Source organism: Dendrobates tinctorius, unplaced genomic scaffold (assembly GCF_039654945.1).
Source record: "Dendrobates tinctorius isolate UK_male_01 unplaced genomic scaffold, ASM3965494v1 ptg000027l, whole genome shotgun sequence".
Lineage (NCBI taxonomy): Eukaryota > Metazoa > Chordata > Amphibia > Anura > Dendrobatidae > Dendrobates > Dendrobates tinctorius.
In genome coordinates, this window is record NW_027361695.1 from 8,323,428 (window position 1) to 8,343,967 (window position 20,540).

Here is a 20,540-nt window from a genome sequence, read left to right on the forward strand (position 1 = left end):
TTTATATAGTTATTTTCTTTTACTATGTCCCAGGATCACTATGGGGTGGTCTACAGTGTGCCGTGGTCACTCATCCTGCACCCTGCAAATCTGTCGTAGGATGGATTCTGAAATGCACTGTTTAAATGCTGCTGTCAGAGGTTGAAAGTGGCATTTAAAGGGTTAAAAATGAGCTCCTGTGGATAGGTGGCTAAAATCTTGTAATCAGAAAGAAACTTCTCCTTTAAATGAGCGCAGGTTCTTGCGTCTTTCGATCACCCCCATCATTTAATTTTTCTATTCATTAGCCGCAGAAGTTCTAATAACAGTCGATGTTTTCTTCGCTCGCTCCTCGCGCACTGCTTAGAAGACTAATACAGTGAAAGGCGCAATTATATAGAATACAATTTCGAGCAGCAGGAAAGCACACGGCATTTTGCAGAACGCATTATGGCAGGCTCATAGCGTTACACCGGGAGCTTTGTTTCTTAATGGACTGGATTTCCATCAAGAACATTGCTCACAACTGCATAATAAATGCTGCGTGAAAAGGCCGCGTACTTCTTGGCTTTTTCTGCTTTTGTTTTGTCAGTATTTCGATTTATTCGGGGGGGATAATTCTGAATTCCCACACATCAAATGGGGGAGAGGAAGAATTGGAGACGAAAAGGTGTTCATATTGAGTCAATGCGTGACTTGTAAGCAAGGCATGGCCACGAACATGACGTCTGAGCCACCAGTGGGGGCTCGCGATGGCTTAAAGGGGACCTGTCACTAGTTCAAAAGTGTCCAGTTTTTGCTCTTATTTTATTCCTGCTGTTCCCCCTGATTATTTCATTTTTTATTTTTTTAAATTCCGCCATACGGTACCAGAGATATGAGCCTTATTTAGTGCTTACTTTTATGGTGCGTGTTGCAGGTTATACTAGGGGCCGTGCTTTAGATCAGTGGTCCCCAACCTTTTTTGCACCAGGGACCGGTTTCAAGCAAGACCATTCTTCCATGGCCCGGCAGGGCAGGGATGGAGGTGTGGCAGGGGCGGGGCTTTGGTCATAAGGGGGCGAGGCTATGGACGCAGTTGTAGTGTAGCAGTGCATACTTATAATTAAATAACTTTTATAATGTGACTCAACTCACCATAGGTTTTGAATGAGTGCTCCATCACCCCCTTCTCCCCATCATTGCCTTCACCCCATCACTGCCATCTCTCCATCATTGCCTTCAATCCATCACTGCTGTCTCCCCATCATTGCCTTCACCCCATCACTCCCTTCTCCCCATCATTGCCTTCACCCCATCACTCCCCTCTCCCCATCATTGCCTTTACCCCATCATTGCCTTCACCCCATCACTGCCGTCTCTCCATCATTGCCTTCACCCCATCACTGCTGTCTCCCCATCATTGCCTTCACCCCATCACTGCTGTCTCCCCATCATTGCCTTCACCCCATCACTCCCCTCTCCCCATCATTGCCTTCACCCCATCACTGCTGTCTCCCCATCATTGCCTTCAGCCACCCCATCACTCCCCTCTCCCCATCATTGCCTTCACCCCATCACTCCCCTCTCCCCATCATTGCCTTCACCCCATCACTCCCCTCTCCCCATCATTGCCTTCACCCCATCACTGCTGTCTCCCCATCATTGCCTTCACCCCATCACTCCCTTCTCCCCATCATTGCCTTCACCCCATCACTGCTGTCTCCCCATCATTGCCTTCACCCCATCACTGCTGTCTCCCCATCATTGCCTTCACCCCATCACTGCTGTCTCCCCATCATTGCCTTCACCCCATCACTCCCCTCTCCCCATCATTGCCTTTACCCCATCATTGCCTTCACCCCATCACTGCCGTCTCTCCATCATTGCCTTCACCCCATCACTGCTGTCTCCCCATCATTGCCTTCACCCCATCACTGCTGTCTCCCCATCATTGCCTTCACCCCATCACTCCCCTCTCCCCATCATTGCCTTTACCCCATCATTGCCTTCACCCCATCACTCCCTTCTCCCCATCATTGCCTTCACCCCATCACTGCTGTCTCCCCATCATTGCCTTCACCCCATCACTCCCCTCTCCCCATCATTGCCTTCACCCCATCACTCCCCTCTCCCCATCACTCCCTTCTCCCCATCATTGCCTTCACCCCATCACTCCCTTCTACCCATCATTGCCTTCACCCCATCACTGCTGTCTCTCCATCATTGCCTTCATCCCATCACTCCCCTCATGACCTTCTCCTCATGTCCCCATCTCCTCCAGGGCCAGGCTACACAAACACACACACACAGACATACATACACACACACATTATACATACACACACCACCTCTCTCCTCTCACCTGTCGCAGCATCGCCCGCGCTTCCTCGCTCTGACACAGCAGCGGCGCGCTCCTCTCTGTGTCAGTCAGAGACAGGAAGCGCGGGCGGCGGGCAGGAAGCTGGACGGGTCCTTGCAGCTCCGCTCCTGCCATTCCCTCTTGCAGGCAGCGGAGCTGCTTGATCGCTCCCTGGCCGCCGCTAAGAACTGCTGCACGCCGCCCCAGCCCCCGCTACGCCACTGACCGCCCCTGGCTCCCCTTGTGTCCGCGGACCGGCAAGGGCACTGCAGCGGCCCGGTGCTGGGCCGCGGACCGGCGGTTGGGGACCCCTGCTTTAGATCACTTTGCCTAATGAGCCATTTTTATGGTCTTTATCAAATAAAAAAGGACTGTATCTCTGAAACCGCCTGGCGGAATTTGAAAAAACAAAAAATAGAATACTCAGGGCAGTAGCAAAAGTAAAATAAGACCAAATACTGGTTCACTTTGTGACCTAGTGATTAGTCCACTTTAAGGCCTGGTTGCTGGAAGAATTCATAAGCCCTCTTTCTGCAGACCACTTGGTCTAGTTTTGGATCGATACATGAAGTTACTTACGGTGCTTCCACTTTTCTATAAATCATCTTTAAAAGGCGTCTGTCAACACAAAATGGACTGTTCAAACCAAGTTTAGGTGCATGTGGCCAAACAGTTCAGTGCCCTAAAATGTTAAATTGTCCCTATTTCTGCACGTAAATGTGCGACATCCTCGTCTTGTCTTTTTCTCCGGCTACCAGATTTACCATTTCAATTATGGGCCTTTCCACAACAGTTGTGGGAGAAATTAGCGGCTTTCTATCCAAGACGTCTTAGAACGCAGTAGAAGATATTTAAGTCGTCAAGTCAATAAATTGTCTTAAATTTCCCCGAGGAGACTGCTCCAACGCTCTCCGCACACTTGACAGTGTCATGGCGACATTTTCTTTTCTACGTACTTAACAGAAAAACCTGTTGTGACTATTGTATTTAGATCTCAAGCGTCAATAAGTCTGTTAGAAGCCTCCAGCTTCTGTTTTCCTAAGCAACAATGGACTAAAGAAGAAAAATGTTTTTTTTTTTTTTTTTTTTCATTTTTCCCAATTGTAAGTTCACTGTCATTCGTTTTTGAAGTCTGCATAGAAGAGGAGGAGGAGAGAGGAGCAGAGGCAGAGACACGCCACAGAGGGTGCTATTGTTTTGTAATGAGTGTTATATCTCACCTCAGAACTGGATTCACAGCTACACTGCTCAGTACTACTGAATAATGACCTCCATGCTGCTGATGCTGCTTTTGAACATGTGCTACATAGCGACAGTAGAGCAGGGATCCCTCGTCTGTGTGTGTGTGTGCTGTGTATGGGAGACATAATAGCATCGAGTCTTCATCCACTAGCTCAGAGACAACTGAAAATTAGAGCTTGCAGAGGGGAAAGCTAATGAAAAAATACAGGAAACAAATTACCGTATTTAAGAATTGTTTTTTTTTCTTGTATGCACTTGACAGCTTTTATGTGAAAGGTCACCTGAAACAAAACTTGCGCTTTAATAATATTCTCCCGTTTGGTGTATGCAGCCCGTTTGCAGACCTATTTGTACCCATGGCATCAGTCTGCAAACTGATTGTGCGTAGTCTGTTGCTGCCTTGTAATTGTCCCATTTTTTTCCTTACCATGTTCTTCTCCCTAGCTTTTTTTTATAAAGCATATTTTACATAGTTGCTTAATTTTGTATTTTTTTGGTGAATTGTAGTAAGTGTAAAATTGAAAGAAAAAAAGGTTTGGTACTGTGTGAGCCATTTAAAAAAAGATTTCTCTCAGTGGGAAAAACAAGATAATCTTGTAGTTATACTTTTTAATAGCTAACAAAAAATAAAATAAATGATGTTACAAAGCAAGCTTTCGAGACTTGGTGTCATGCCTGATGAAGAGATTTAAGAAGTCTAGAAAGCTTGCTTTATAGCATCATGCTTGATAAAGAGACCTAAGAAGGCTGGAAAGCTTGCTTTGTAACATCATGGTGTCATGCCTGATGAAGAGACCTAAGAAATCTCGAAAGCTTGCTTTTTAACATCATGGTATCATGCCTGATGAAGAGACCTAAGAAATCTCAAAATCTTGCTTTATAACATCATGATATCATGCCTGATGAAGAGACCTAAGAAGTCTAGAAAGCTTGCTTTATAACATCATGATATCATGCCTGATGAAGAGACCTAAGAAGTCTAGAAAGCTTGCTTTATAACATCATGATATCATGCCTGATGAAGAGACCTAAGAAATCTCGAAAGCTTGCTTTGTAACATCATGATAACATGCCTGATGAAGAGACCTAAGAAATCTCGAAAGCTTGCTTTGTAACATCATGATATCAAGCCTGATGAAGAGACCTAAGAAATCTCGAAAGCTTGCTTTGTAACATCATGGTGTCATGCCTGATGAAGAGACCTAAGAAATCTCGAAAGCTTGCTTTGTAACATCATGATATCAAGCCTGATGAAGTCTCGAAAGCTTGCTTTATAACATCATGATATCATGCCTGATGAAGAGACCTAAGGCCTCTTTCACACATCAGTTTTTTGCCTTCAGGCGCGATCCGGCTTTTTTTTGTAAAACCGGATCCGGCAAAATGCAATGCCGGATCCGGTTTTTCCCCATTGACTTGCATTAGCGCCGGATCGTGCCGGATGGCATTGCGTTTCATCCGTTTTTTGCCGGATCCGGCAACTTGTCTCATTCCGGCGTCTGGAAAAAACGGCTACTGTAACGTTTTTTGTCTCCGGCGAAAAAGCCGGAAGCGCCGGATCCGGCGCTTCCAGCTTTTTGCTACAATGCAAGTCTATGGGCGCCGGATCCGGAAAAAGATGGATCCGGCTACCGGATCCGTTTTTTTAAGTCTGCGCATGCTCAGATCCAATTGGCCAGCCCCCAGGAACAGATATAACCTGCTAGACGGATCCAGCAAAAAAACGGATCCGTTTCTACAGTTCTCCAAAATTTATGCCGGATCCGTTTTTTCTAAAAATAGCCGGATCCTGCCTGATGGCAAAAAACTGTGTGAAAGTAGCCTAAGAAGTCTCGAAAGCTTGCTTTGTAACATCATGGTATCATGCTTGATAAAGAGACCTAAGAAGGCTGGAAAGCTTGCTTCGTAACATCACGGTATCATGCCTGATGAAGAGACTTAAGAAGTCTAGAAAGCTTGCTTTATAACATCATGCCTGATGAAGAGACCTAAGAAATCTCGAAAGCTTGCTTCGTAACATCACGGTATCGTGCCTGATGAAGAGACCTAAGAAATCTCGAAAGCTTGCTTTATAACATCATGCCTGATGAAGAGACCTAAGAAATCTCGAAAGCTTGCTTCGTAACATCACGGTATCATGCCTGATGACGAGACTTAAGAAGTCTAGAAAGCTTGCTTTATAACATCATGCCTGATGAAGAGACCTAAGAAATCTTGAAAGCTTGCTTCGTAACATCACGGTATCATGCCTGATGAAGAGACTTAAGAAGTCTAGAAAGCTTGCTTTATAACATCAAGCCTGATGAAGAGACCTAAGAAATCTTGAAAGCTTGCTTTATAACATCATGATATAATGCCTGATGAAGAGACCTAAGAAGTCTAGAAAGCTTGCTTTGTTGCATCATGGTATCGTGCCTGATGAAGAGACCTAAGAAATCTCGAAAGCTTGCTTTGTAACATCATTTATTTTATTTGTGTTAGCCATTAAAAAGATATCAACTACAGGATTATTATTTTGTTTTTCCTACTGAGAGCACAAAAAAGAGGACATGCCATTAAAAAAAATTCTAAAATATAATTTTCGCAAATACTCTTTAAGGCCTCGTGGATAAAGGTGTAGGACATCTCATGCAAAAGTTTAGTTCCCTTGCATTCATACAGAAGCCAGTAGAAAAAACGCAAATGTTTTGTTTAGATGCACATGACGACACGCACAGCGGCTATATACAAATGTCTTGAGTAAAATAAATCTACGATTTTCTCCAATTGTTTCATTTTTCCCATTTTTGTAAAGCACTGAACAACGTTGAGTTGCTGCTTTTAAGTATAGTGACCCAGTAAAAAAAAAAAAACGTCTTTTTTACAGTTTTGTGAAAGTTGAGCCGGTCAACGTTCTGAATTTAGATAAAAGCGATTCTTTGAAATACAGTCGGTTTAATTACACCTCAAAGAGATGGGAAAGGTCCTCTCCAGGTCCCTTCTTCCACCCTTTTCTACACACTTTAGACAAATAATATGAAAAAGTTAGATGGCTCTATACTTTCTTCGTCAGAAACAGTTTTTGAAGTTTGCGGTTTAAAATTTTTAGACACGATATTAAAAAAAAAAAAAAAGCTCAATTTAATTTTCCATGCCTTTTGGGCCAATTTCTTGATCTGAATAAAAGGTTGCGGATTAATGGCCGCATATATCCAACCATGCGTTCTAGAGGGGTTGTTTAAAGAAAAAATAAAATCTAGTTGTTCCCTATCTATGGGACAGAGGACAACTTGTGATCGCTAAGAATTCAACCACTGGGATCACCCAACGATCCCAAGAGCGGGACTCTGTAATGGAGGTGCACATGCGTGGCCTCTTTTCCATTCTTTGTCTATGGGTCTATAGCCACTATTTCCGTCAGTCTTATAGACATTGAATAGATCGGAGGCCGAGCATATTCACCGCCTCGCTATTTAGGATGGGTCTGCTGAGTCCTATTCTTGTTTTACCAGAGCCCAGATCTTGGGATTGTTGGGGGGGGTCCCAGCGATCAGATTCCATAAATCAGCAAGTTATCCTCTGAGATTGATAGGGGACAGCTTGATTTTTTTTTTTTTTTTTTTTTTTTTGAATGCACACATTAGATGAAAGTTGTCCAAATCCGCCACTTTTGGCTGGACCAGCCAACAATCTGATATGTATGGGGTCCTCCCGGCACACCCCAAAAAATGATGTTGGGAGAGAGAACAATCGGGAAGATGGAATATCAGCCCTCAATCCTTTTTCTTTCCAATATGCCAGATCCAAAAGTGTTTTTCTTATACAGTTGACCTATCTTTAGGCTCTGTTCTCGCTTGGATTACACTTTTTCCTTCAGGGGTGCTTTTATTTTTGACTGCAAGAGAAAGGCTATAATTTTTGCTAATGCCAGTTCTTTTTTGGACACATAAGTGGAAACTATGGTATAAAAGATCAGACAAGGGTCCAATTTGGAAACCCGAAGACCAAATGTCATGATGCATGGACTACTGAGCACTGAGCCTAATGTGTAAGACCAGTCTAAAATGGGCAAATCTCAGGTTGTCGGAGGCCTAACTACCCAAACTAGCAGCATATATTAAAGCTTGAACTGCAGGTAAAGGCTCTGGCTCAACGTCATGTCTAAAGACCGACCATAATTATATTCTCATGGATCCCTATGATAAGTCTTTAGACGCACAGTTGGGCCACACAAAAAATGTGCCTATATGTGGCTTCTCTTCAGCTTTTAGAGGGTTTTGGATGCAAGTATTCTGTATTATTCATTTTTATACTGCAGTGACGAGAAACTGGTGATTTATATCCAACGAAGGGAATTGTGAGGTTGAGTTAAATGAAGATGTCCGTGCCTGGGAGCCGCAGCGCATTAATCAAGTGCTCTTAGGCTCCTGTGACTCCGGGGAATCTGTATCGTTTTACTACAAGACATTATGGTTTGGGAATCTTCTTCAAAATAGACTTTAATCCCTAGAGTTTCCCAAGAAACAAATGCTCCTTTTCAGACCTGTAATATCCGGGCTAAAAGCTCAACTAGTCAGAAGTACACGGAAAATAGATGGCAAAGCAAGATGTCAACTGGAGATGGGCGAACCCGAACAGTAAAGTTTAGCGTCCGTACCGAACACCTACTGTTCGGGCACGGATGCAGAACAGGGACTTCACCAGGTAGTCTGTGTTACTGTTTGGGTTCGGCTGCTTGAACACCGGGTGTTTGTTGCGCTGTCATGTGCATGACAGCGCGGCAAACACTGCTTCTGTTCGTTGGTGAAATCATCTCCGCCGGTCAGAGAGCCGCGGTTCCCACGCTGTCAAAAGACAGCAAGAGCGCTCAGCTGTGATCGGAGGTATAAACTTTACCTCCGTTCCTCGGTGTCAGCTGATGGGACTACTGATCCCATAATCTGACACCTGCTGCCACTAATTACAGTGAGAGCAGGAGCGGCGGATGGGAGTATTCATTAGCTGCTCCTGCGCTGAAAATAATTAAAAAAAAAAAAAAAAACCTGCGTGGGTTCTCCTGTATTTTTGCTAACCAGCCAGGCAAAATTCACAGCTGGGGCCTGCAATACTCAGCTGTCAGCTTCAGCAAGGCTAGATATCAAAAATCTTTTTTTTTTTTTTTTTTTTTTTTTAAATTATGTAAAAAATAAATAAAAAAATCAGCGTGGGGGGTCCCCCCCCCATTTTTGACTACCAGCCTTGCTAAAGCTGACAGCTGGGGGTTGGTATTCTCAGGCTGATAATGTGCCATTGATGTAGGCCCCCAGCCTAAAACCAGCAGCCCGCAGCTGCCCAGAAAAGGCACATCTGTTAGATGCGCCAATTCTGGCGCTTTGCCTGGCTCTTCCCACTTGCCCTGTAGTAGTGGCAAGTGGGGTGATAGTTGGGGGGGGGTTGATGTCACCTTTGTATTGCCAGGTGACATCAAGCCCCGAGGTTGGTAATGGAGAGGCGTCAATAAGACACCCCCATTACTAGCCCCATAGTCACATTGTAAGAAAACAGACACCCAGAATAATGTCCTTTAATTGAAAGTGACACAGACTCCTTTAGTAATCTTAATTAAACCATACTTTCGACCTCGCCTAATTCCACCGAAGCCCTCGATCTCGTGTAATAAAACTCAAATGAAAAAACAATAATATATCATACCTGTCTGTCGTTCTGTCCCATGCCGTAATCCACGTCTGGGGGATAAACAGTCCAGGCTGAGAACCACTGGTGAAGGAGAAAATATTTTCTCCATCTTCTCAATTCTACCACTGCGTGGAAATTAGACTGCACTCAGATGTCATCTGAGTGTGCACATCCCCATAGAATAACATTTTATCCGATGTTTTGTTGGCTTGCACTCACGTACCCATTCACTTATATGAACCATATGAGTATTTGTTTTTTCCTACGTACGGTCAGTTGGTCCACAAAACAGACATGTAAACATGTCCATAGACAATTATCTGTATGTGCTTTATCTGAAAAACAGGAATAGAACACGTTCGTTAAAAACTGTCTGAGGCCTAATTCCGTCAAGACAGCCCCTATACGTCTGCCCTATTAACGATTTTCTGAGCATACAGGGTTCTTTTTTGTTTTTTTTTTTTCTCTGAAGATAGTTTTTTTTTTTTTTCTTCTTAACCCCTTTCTGACATTATACGTAATAATCTTTCCTTGTGACCTGGGCCTATTTGACCATGGATGGATTATTACGTCTGCCACGGGTGGTGTGCGGCGATCTCTGCCGGGTGTCAGCTGATTCTAACAGCTCACACACGGCACTTTAACCCCCAAAATGCTGCGATCGGATGAGATTGCAGCATTCCTGGAGCCAGTAGAGGGCTTACAGCCCTTCTGCCTTTGGATCGGAGACCCTGCGGCATGACGTGGGGTCCTGATCGTTGTCATGATGACATCCGGGTCACCAGAGCTAGGAAATTTGCTGATCATGCGCTGTGCGTGATCAGCAAGTTTCTCTGTCAGTCCAGAGCTGACAGTTTATACAGCATGGGGATGCTACTGCTATTTTTATGCAATGAAAAGCATCTTTTAGTGTGTGACAGCAGCCAAACATAACAAACCGATATTAATTTGGTATCGCTGTAATCACACCGACCCGAAGAATAAAGTCGCCTAATCACTTGTACCACACGAGGAACGGCATAAAAGATAAAACCAATTCTTCACCTGCTCTTGATTTTTTTTCTTTCTGCCTCCCAAAGATCACAGTAAGGCTTGGTTCACATTTATCCTGTGCTCTGCGCTGAGCGCTTGCATCGGAGTTTCTGTGTAAATCTCTGAAATGCGTGATTCAGACGGAACCTCTGGCGGAAGATTCCTTATAATGAGGCAGATGGAGGCACTGTAGTGATCTGTGATCTGGCATTGTCCGTCTTTTTAGTGCCGTCGGCCACAGTTTTGTGCACTTCTTTATAGGACACCGCTGAACGGAGGCCAGACGGAGTCCAGAGTTTCTCTGCTGCCTCATTATAGTGAATGGTTCCCTCGAGGGTTTCATCTGAATCATATCATTTGGAGATTTAGATGGAAACTCCGATATAAGTGCTGAGCGTAGAGCGCCGGATAACTGTAATCCAAAACGTTATGTAAAATGTTCCCAATAAAAGCTTCAACTCAATCAACAACAAAAAAAGCAAGTTTCCACTCAGATCTTTCCTCTGTTAATGGAAATATAGGGGGCTTGCACGCTACTGGTAGTATAAAGGCTCTGGAAAAGCGAAATGGCTCCTCAGCCGACAAAAGAAATTTAGCAAATTCTCCGCTCAAATCCAAATGGCAATTGGCATTTCTGAAGCGATGAGAGCCTGCCTAACTTACGGGTGCATGCCTCCAGAAGCACGGGCCTGGCATAACGTACCGGTGACTGCACCGTACTGGTCACTATAACGGCAGTTTGCAATTTTCACTCAGCAACATTCATTGTTGCTTGTTTCTGGAAAACACCCATGGAGTCAAAATCGTCACTACACCTGTAGATAAATTCCCCAAGGGGTATAGTTTCCAAAATGGGGTCACTTGAGGGGGGATTCTGCTCTTCTAGCAATTAGGGGCTCTGTATATGGAGTCTGCAAACTGTTCTAGGAAAATCTGCGCTCCAGGAGGCAAATAGCGCTCCATTCCTTCTGAGTCTCTCCGTATGGCTAAGTAGCAGTGTACAGCCACATATGGGGTATTGCCGCGTCCAGTAGAAATTGTGGGACATATTTTGGTGCCATTTTTACCCACTTGTGTGAAAATGTAAAATCTGGGGCTAAAACAAAATTTTGGTAAAAACGTAGTTATTTTCTCTTCACTGCCCAATGGTATAAAATTCTGTGACACACCCGTGGTGTCAGAATGATCACTGCACCCCTAGTTCTGCTGTTCTGGCTCCTCAGGGGCTCTCCTAGTGGGTCATGGCACCTGCAAACCATGACAGTAAAATATGGCGCTCCTTGCTTTCTAAGCTTTGCACTGTGCCTGAAAAATGTTTCCCGATTACATGTAGGGTATTGGCGCTCTCAGAAAAATGGACCTCAGTCTGTTGTAGAAAAAAAATCCTATTAGCCCTTCGAAAAATTTAAAAACTTGGGGCTAGAACAACATTTTAGTGGTAAAAATGTAATTTATTCTTTCTTCACCGCTCAGTGGTATAAAACTCTGTGAGGCACATGTGGTGTCAATATGATCACTGCACCCCTAGATGAATGCATTGGGGAGTGTAGTTTGTAAAATGAGTTCGCATATAGGGGGTTTCTGTTGTTCTGGCACCTCAGGGGCGCTGCCAATGTGACATGGCACCCTCAAACCATTCCAGCAAAATCTGACCTCCAATATGGCACCTCTTCCCTTCTTAGTTTTGCACTGTGCCTCAAAAGTAGTATTCCCCCCACATATCGAGTATCGGCGTACTCAGGAGAAATTGCACAACAAATTGTGTGGTGCAATTTTCTCCTGTTACCCTTCTGAAAATGCAAAATTTGGGGCTAAAATATCATTTTAGTGCGGAAAATGTGATTTTATTTTCAAGGCTCAACGATTTAAACTTATGTGAAGCACCTGAGGGTTCAATGTGCTCACCACACATCTAGGTCAGTTCACCGAGGGGTCTAGTATTCAAATTGGTTTCACTTGTGGGGGATTTTCATTGTTTTGGCACATCGTTGGCTCTCCAAACACGACATCCACCAATTGTTGCAGCAATTTTTGCATTCAAAAATTCAAATGGCGCTCCTTCCCTTCCAAGCTCTGCCGTTTGTCCAGTGGTTTTCTCCCTCATATGGGGTATTGGCATGCTCAGGAGAAATACACAGAAAATTTTAAGGTCCATTTTTCCTGTTACCGTTACCCTTGTCAAAATAAAAAAAAAAAAATTGGATCTGAAATGAATTTTTGGTGATAAAAAAGTTAACCTCCAAAGCACTTAAAAAGTTAATAAACTTCTTGAATGTGGTTTTGATCACCTTGAGGGGTGCAGTTTTTGGAATGGTGTCACTTTTGGGTATCTTTTATCATATAGACCCCTCAAAGTGACTTCAAATGTGATGTGGTCAATAAAAAAAAAAAAAATTTTGTAAATTTTGCTGGAAAAATGAAAAATTGCTAGTCAACTTTTAACCCTTATAACTTCCTAACAAAAAACAAAATTTGATTCCAAAATTGTGCTGATGTAAAGTAGACATGTGGGAAATGTTATTTATTAAGTATTTTGTGTGACATGTCTCTGTGATTTAAATTACAATTTGGAAAAATTGGAAAATTTTCCCAATTTTCGTCAAATTTCCATTTTTTTTCACAAATAAACACAAGTCGTACCAAAGAAATTTTACCACAGTCATGAAGTACAATATGTCTTGAGAAAACAGTCTCAGAATCACCGGGATCTGTCGAACCGTTCCAGAGTTATTACCTCTTAAAGTGACAGTGGTCAGAATTGTATAAATTGGCTCGGTCATTAATGTGCAAACCACCCTCGGGGGTAAAGGGGTTAATCCAACACTGAATCAATAGTTTTTGAGTCTCTGGCATTTTTTATTTTCCTGACGTGTATTTTTTCTTTTTTTCATGCGTCTTGCTTATAGGCTTCTCTTTTGAAAGGTGCGTAGGAACACATGCACCACAGTATGTGAACACAGCCTAAAACTTTTTCCAATTACGGTACCTTCCAACTGTTCGCTCTACCGGCTGGTAATCCATTCATTTTTTTTTTCTTAGGCTTCTCTGACATTCTTTGACCAGAACACATCACTGTTGCTTTGTAAAATCTACAGGGACTGTGATGAATCTGGTATTGTTGTGGCTTTTGTGTTTTTTTTCTTTTTTTTTTATGTTATCGTCTGATTAGCGGTGCAATCTGTTCACATAATGTAGTCAGCTGTGATTCTCGTGCCCGATTTTCTGTCTTCCATTGAACTGAAAAGCTTTGACGAGAATAAATTACCCACTACACGTCTTTAGGCTTTTAATGGCTCAATGAACCAGTGTCTAATTTCTTTTGTATGAAGAATTTCCTTTCCGCCGAACGGGCCGAGGAATGTGTGATTGGAACATAATTTTATCCTGTGTTTTAAAGCCGTCGGATAGCTAACATTTGTCTGTAGTAACTCAATTTGTACCATGGCTTGGATATTTCCATAAAAAATCCATTATGCCCTTTGCAATTTTTGTAGACGGTACCTAAGAGAGTAGAGCCCGTATCACTGCAACTAAAATTACATTTTCTACTAAAGAACGTTTTCTCGTATTCCCATTAGGGAATTTGATCTGTGAAGGAATAAATAGAAAAAAAAATTAAGATAAAATAAAAAAAGAATTATTGTTTCATTAAAATCCGATATTTAAGTACATAAGAATTGGTGACCAAGGAGAATTCATAGACCAATGCAAAAAAAAAACAAAAAAACGAAAAAACCTGGGAATAAATCTCCCAAGATCAAATTTACCATAAGTCCTCACTAGCCCAGAAGGCAAGAAATAGTCGGCAGTGTCGGTGTATTGATCGCAACGGCAGGTGTAACTTTTTTTTATTAAGGTTTGCTGCTTATTGGCAGCGTTCGTTTTACTCGTGTCTTGTAATGTTACATTTTGTCTTTCTTTGCTATTCGTTATCGTTGGATGGATTTCTCCAATTTCAAGGCAGAGAAAAGAATGAAATGGAAATTAGGTTAGAGTTTCGCAAGAAAAAGATTCAGAATTTATGATGCTAGGACAGGGGTCTCTTAGATGTATCGAAAAAACGCAACATCCAATAAAAAGGATCACATTTTTAAAAGGTAAAAGTAAGAAGTTGTTCAATAGAAGTTTTAGCAACTTGACCGACTTTGTTTTTCGGACCTTTTTTGTTTTTTAAGCTATAACATGCCTTTTTATACTTTAGATGCTTTTTACTCTTTTTTTGTCTTTGTTAATTAAGAATATTTTTTTTTATGTGGAAAGAAAAAGCTTAGAGTATTTTTTTTAATGCTTTTTTTTGGTGTGTGTGTGTGTATATATATATATATATATATATATATATATATATATATATATATATATATATATATATATATATATATATATATATATATATATATATATACACAAAACAATGTAAAAAACATATAGCCAGCTCACCATAAAGGAGTTCCTCTTAATGCAATAGTCGGTGTTCACCTTATATTCTGCACGGATCCAGGCAGGGAGTATGCCCCAGCAAATAGGAATGTAAGAGAATTGGGATCCAGCAAAAAGATGAAAGTTCATCTTTTTTTTTTTTTTTTTCTTGTGCCTACATTAGTTTCTAAAGATCATATCTTTATCTTAAACCTACTCCAATATGTTATTCTTTTGAGAGTCATATTTATGATGGTCTCTGATACTTAGATCGCGCCTTCTACATGATGCATTTTTTTCATATATGTTTATATAAAAATTTCTTTATTTTTGCGGCAGTTATTCCATATCACTGTTGATTTGTTATTTAATGTTTATATCATTGGTCTATGTATAAAACATGTTCAATATATGTATTTTTCTAGCAATATTTTTGAACTGAGTTTCAACCATCTACTCAGGTGTTTTTAACTGGTTTGTTTCACTGCTTTTAATTAAGGGTCATTTGGATCCCAATTCTCTTATATATATATATATATATATATATATATATATATATATATATATATATATATATATATATATATATATATATTTATTTATTTTTACATGTCATTTTTTCTACTTCAGTTGGTTCACCAGGCAAGTTTGGAGAGGTTGGTCTAGCACAACTGCCTCAAGAATTAATCATATGGCAAAAATGGAAACTGGCACGTTTAGTTGGGCTGCGCTGCGGAAATGAAGAGCCTTGTGGTTCCAAATAGTGTTTATCAATACCAACGTGTTTCTGCGCTGGATTGACGCCTTTCTCAAGGTATACAAACCACTTGGTTTCCATATTTTGAGAAAGTCACTGATACGGTACTAAAACGTGTTGGTATTAATAAAAAAGCGATATGGAAACAAAAGGCTCTTCATTTCTGCAACGTAGCCCAACTAAATGTGCTGATTTCCATTTTTGCCATTATACATGTGGAAGAATCAGTTCCTCCAGCCATGGGGTACCAGAAGTGGTTTTCCACGTTTTTATAGTCATTATGCCTGCACACAACACTTTTAGGTGAGTGGTACCATCACTTATGCTTAGCCTTTAACAGATGGTATTGCCCCATTTTGCGTGCTCTTCTGTCCATTGAAGCAGAATCCACATAAAAAATCTCCATGTGAAAATACCCTAATTTGGACCAAAGGTTGATAAATTACAGAAGTTTTGTTCATACGGTGCTCCATTCTCCACCCTTCTCACACTCTTCTTCTCCCTTCTCCATTTTCCTTCTCGCTTCTCCATTCTTCTTCTGTCTTTGCTCCCTCCCGCCTTGTCGCTCCCGCCTTGTTGCTCCCGCCCCCTGACCCTTCTCCTTTCTTCATGTTCCTATGTCCTGCTCCCTTCTCCTTTCATCCTTCTCCTTCCTGTTAAATTTTTTGAATGTATCTTTTTTTGGATGGGATGTGTGTATATTTTATCAATTTTTTTAAATCTTCTGCAGAAGCCCGAGAAATAGTCCTAAAAGCCCAGATCTTGGCCGGTGGGAGAGGTAAAGGTGTTTTTGACAGCGGGCTTAAAGGTGGAGTTCATTTAACTACAGAGTAAGTTTCTACGTTTTGCTCCCTTTGTAGGCCTCCGGAATCATCCTGTCTCTATTACTTTTTGGTTATTATGCTTTGCTTGTATAGCGCCATCCTTTTCCCCCGCTCGTCGTCTTTTACATAAAGACAATTCTTTGTCCTAAATTCTTGTGATGTTTTTACATGAGGAGTGCAGGTGGAAACATGTGCTCCTCCACTTCATTCAAGATAGGGCTGCAGAACCTCAGTCTTGGGTTTGGTAGTCTGACCCCCAGCGATCAGCAAAATTATCCCCATGGATAGGTGAAATCTTAATCCTTTAACTACTCCAAAATGCCTGTCCACAAACGAGTGCTGCATTCATTAAAATTGTACTAGTTTTGATTAACTGTGTTAGGTTAATCTGCTGGTCCTGCAGTGATGACGGCAGGTACATCACTCACTTTCACCGTTGCAGCCAGTCTTCAGCATGGTCAGTTACCTATGCAGAATGGGGCGTCATTTTTCAATGCAAAAATTCTGTATAATCCCTTTAAGCTTAGACAAAAAATGATCGTCCGGATGTCCATCTCATCTCCGTGGACACTTGTACATTTGGGCATGTCTAGAAAAGAAATATGTAGCACCAATATTTCGGGTTTGTTGGCCCTCGCTGACAAGTCCTCTCTATTGTAATGAATGAGACCGCATTTCAAATGGACTTTCACACTGGAGTTGATGCCAATCGGTTCCCAAGACCCCGTTCTTCAACCGCTGGACGGAAGCAATGAGATCCGCCTCTTATCAGAATGCATTTGTGAATTAGGGCTTTCTTTTACAACACATGGCAATTTTTGGCTTTTGCTTTACTCATGTGTATTTTGTTCATTTTTTTAGCATTTCTTTCTAAATTTGCTTTGCAGCCCTAACAAAGTAGAAGTTCTTACAAAGCAGATGATAGGTTTTCATCTTTCTACAAAACAAACCCCCCAGGGCGGTGTCAAAGTCAGCAAGGTACGTTACCGTATTATGTTGCGTAACTCTGTATTACTGCATCCTACTGCACATGGGGCCATTGTTGTATGAACTTAGTCCTATTGTTAATTCCAACGTGTGACTTTCTATTTGCCATAAAATTACAGCTCCCAGTGGGACTATGCTCTCCTGCTTAGGGTTGAGTTTTGCAGTTTTTTTGGGGTGGACTTGTTAGCTTTTTGATCAATTATGCAAAAGTTCATTTTTACTTAATGCAGGAGTGTCAAACTAATTTTTACTGATGGCCACATCAGCATTATGGTTGCCTTCAAAGAGCCACATGTAATTTTAAGGGCTCATGCAGACGTGTCTGGATAATAGGGCTAAGAGCGTTGACCCTGGGTAGTAGGGTTAAGAGCGCTGTCCCTGACTAGTATGGCTAAGAGCGCAGTCCATTGGTAGTAGGACTAAGAGCTGTCCCTAAGTAGAACGGCTAACCGCGCTGTCCGTGTGTTGTAGGGCAAAGAGATCAGTCCCTGGGTAGTAGCGCAGTGAGAACTGTGCCTGACCTCAAAGTCCAAAATTGCTCCATATTCTAAGTACTGGGTGCATCTGTTCTGATTGAAAGATGAAAGACACAAGTGCTGGCTGCGTTCACTTTCTGAGCTGGCGGACTGCGTTCGCTTTTGGAGCTGGCGGACTGCGTTCGCTTTTGGAGCTGGCGGACTGCGTTCGCTTTTGGAGCTGGCGGACTGCGTTCGCTTTTGGAGCTGGCGGACTGCGTTCGCTTTTGGAGCTGGCGGACTGCGTTCGCTTTTGGAGCTGGCGGACTGCGTTCGCTTTTGGAGCTGGCGGACTGCGTTCGCTTTTGGAGCTGGCGGACTGCGTTCGCTTTTGGAGCTGGCGGACTGCGTTCGCTTTTGGAGCTGGCGGACTGCGTTCGCTTTTGGAGCTGGCGGACTGCGTTCGCTTTTGGAGCTGGCGGACTGCGTTCACTGTTTGTCCAAAATTCCGAGACACCAGAAAAAGTAGGGATACCACATCATCTTTATTCCATTATTCCATCCTTAAAAAAAAATCACATGGTGAAATACAATTGAGGTAGACCAGTGAAGCAACATTTCTGCCCAAAAGGGCCTTTTTCAAGCCAGAAGTACAGTAAATATTACAACCATTATTGTATTTCTGGCTTGAAAAAGGCCCTTTTGGGCCAAAACGTTGCTTCACCTGTCTACCTCAGTTGTATTTCCAGGACGTCCTATCCTGACAGCACCATGGGGTTGTCCTTCCTTCATCACAGGGACAGGAAATGCACGAGAGGTTAAAAGGTCCCCTCCCACTCTCAGACTCCAGTGTTTTTCCTGTCCCTGTAAGGACAGACACGAGAGCGCCGCGGAGGAAGATAGCCGCGGCATCCAAGAGAGCTTACCAACGGGCCAGGGGGATCGAGATCCAGACACCAGCTCTCCCCGTCAGATGGTCCGAGGCGGCACCCCCCTAAGGGGGGGTTCTCCGCCAGGCATCCCGTGGAGCGCTGCTCCAGGACTTGGAGCCGCTTCCCCTCAGCGGGGCTCTCGGCTCTCGCCGTCACATGCCGCATCATCCCCAGGCCCGCATCACTTCCGTGCGCCAGATGACAGCTTCCGGTGGTATCCCAGCGTGGACGGAGCAGCGACGCGTCTGGAGCAGCGGCGCGGCTGGGGCAGCGACGGCTGAAGCGGCAGACGGCGTGAGGATCAATCGACACACTCAAGACAAGGTAGGACGATGGGGTGGGTCAGCGGCACGGAAGGCACTGTGGAGACCTGGCGATCACCCTGAACCACCAATGTCTGTAAGTAGTAGACAGGATGGACATACTTAAGACAGGAGCTTTAACCAAAAAGCTCCTGTACTTTGATAGCAAAAGACAGCACCGACTCCTGCAGCTTCAACCTCCAGGAAACCAGGCAGAGCTAATACCCGTCCGTGCCAGCATGACTACATTTGTCAAAACGCCTAGCGTTAGCCGGGCAGATCACCTGGACTGACGTCTCTGCTGAGAAGGAACCTCGGCGGCTGTAGAGGATGGGACACTGCAGAGGACAGGGCTTGAGATTCCCCCTGTGCAGTGGGGGAAACTTCACGCCTAATACAGCTATCCCAGGTGCTGACAAGTCCGTAAGCGCAGGTCGCACGGAGCTGAGATGCGCATAGGGGTCAGATAGGAGGTCCACACTTATGTCCCAGGATGGCTACCTTCTCAGTCTTCCACCCCACACTAAGAGGTGTTAGGCTGAGCAGCCGGCGCTAGTCAGGTGTCAGCCGCTAGGCGGCCAGGATGAGAGTCCGGTCGATCATCAGACAAGTATAAATCATTCTAGAGGAATGGGAGGACGCTGAGAAGTGGCTCGTTGTCGCCTGAGACTTCAGGCTCTCCTACCATCAACCAGGTTAACACTTGGGATGGAGTTCCTAGGATCAACAACCCAAGGGGGTGTCAGGGAACACTTCAATTCCCTTAGAAGATTCCTCTAGCCCCCAAAAGACCCAGGGACAGGCTCCTAAAGAGGGCTTGGGTCTGCAGTAGCAGATAGGCCACATCGGTCGCCTGATCCACGTATCTAGGATCAACCAGTTGGAGCAGCCACCGGCTATTCTAGGCTGAGCGTGAGTGTATTTGTCAGGTGGCAGCCGCTGAGCAGTTTGAGCCTGGGCTGGGACCCAAATGGGAGACAAGCCCATGCTCGGAGGTCCAACAAGTTACAGAGGAAACCCCTAGAAGTGATTTCTTAGAGGACCTTTCCCTGGGAGAGTTGCAGCTAGATTCCTGTTGGACGCTTTGGCCGTATCGGTGTGTTTGCGGCTAGGAATAATTCTGTACCCAAAACGGCTCGCCGGGCCTTATGGATGAAGATCTGGTCAGGGGTTTACCTTTCAGACAGGAAGGTAGTTGGACCGGTCTTAGATACAACACGGAAGAATGCCACTGACATTAAAAAAGGGTCCCGTGGGAAAGCAAAGGGTTTCCTTTCATAGGTCCCGTCCTTTCCAAAGGCAGGAAGATAGAGAAAGGGTAAATCGACTCTCTGGTATCACCAGAAGGGGGGAAAAGTAGGATCCCCCTTCTCACTCAGGACAAAGTTCCTCAACAGGCAGTGACACCATACTGGTTGGGGGCGCCTCAAAACACTTCCTGGAACCAAGGGCTCATCCCCCAGAACCAGCGGATCCTGAATACAGGTTCCCAGTGCTATACCTGCGAAATTATAACCCCCCCAGCACGGTCTGTAGTTACGAATCCCGGGCCAAAACCCTTATAGACACTATATGGGCAGACGTAATAGATCTACTAAGATCAGAAGTAATGGTCCCG

The 20,540-nt window shown here is 43.5% G+C and overlaps 1 protein-coding gene across 3 annotated transcripts in view; it reads left to right on the forward strand.

Moving 5' to 3' along the window:
* The window catches only part of SUCLG2 (succinate-CoA ligase GDP-forming subunit beta), a 198,582-nt gene that overhangs the window by 44,696 nt on the left and 133,346 nt on the right, over nt 1-20,540 (forward strand). For all 3 annotated transcript variants that reach the window (XR_012231124.1, XM_073569744.1, XM_073569743.1), the window contains exons 3-4: nt 16,153-16,252; nt 17,134-17,224. Coding sequence is in view for 2 of the 3 variants with exons in the window: in XM_073569744.1 (XP_073425845.1) it covers nt 16,153-16,252; nt 17,134-17,224 (191 nt within the window). In the remaining variant the exon portion in view is untranslated. The remainder of the gene's footprint in view (nt 1-16,152; nt 16,253-17,133; nt 17,225-20,540) is intronic.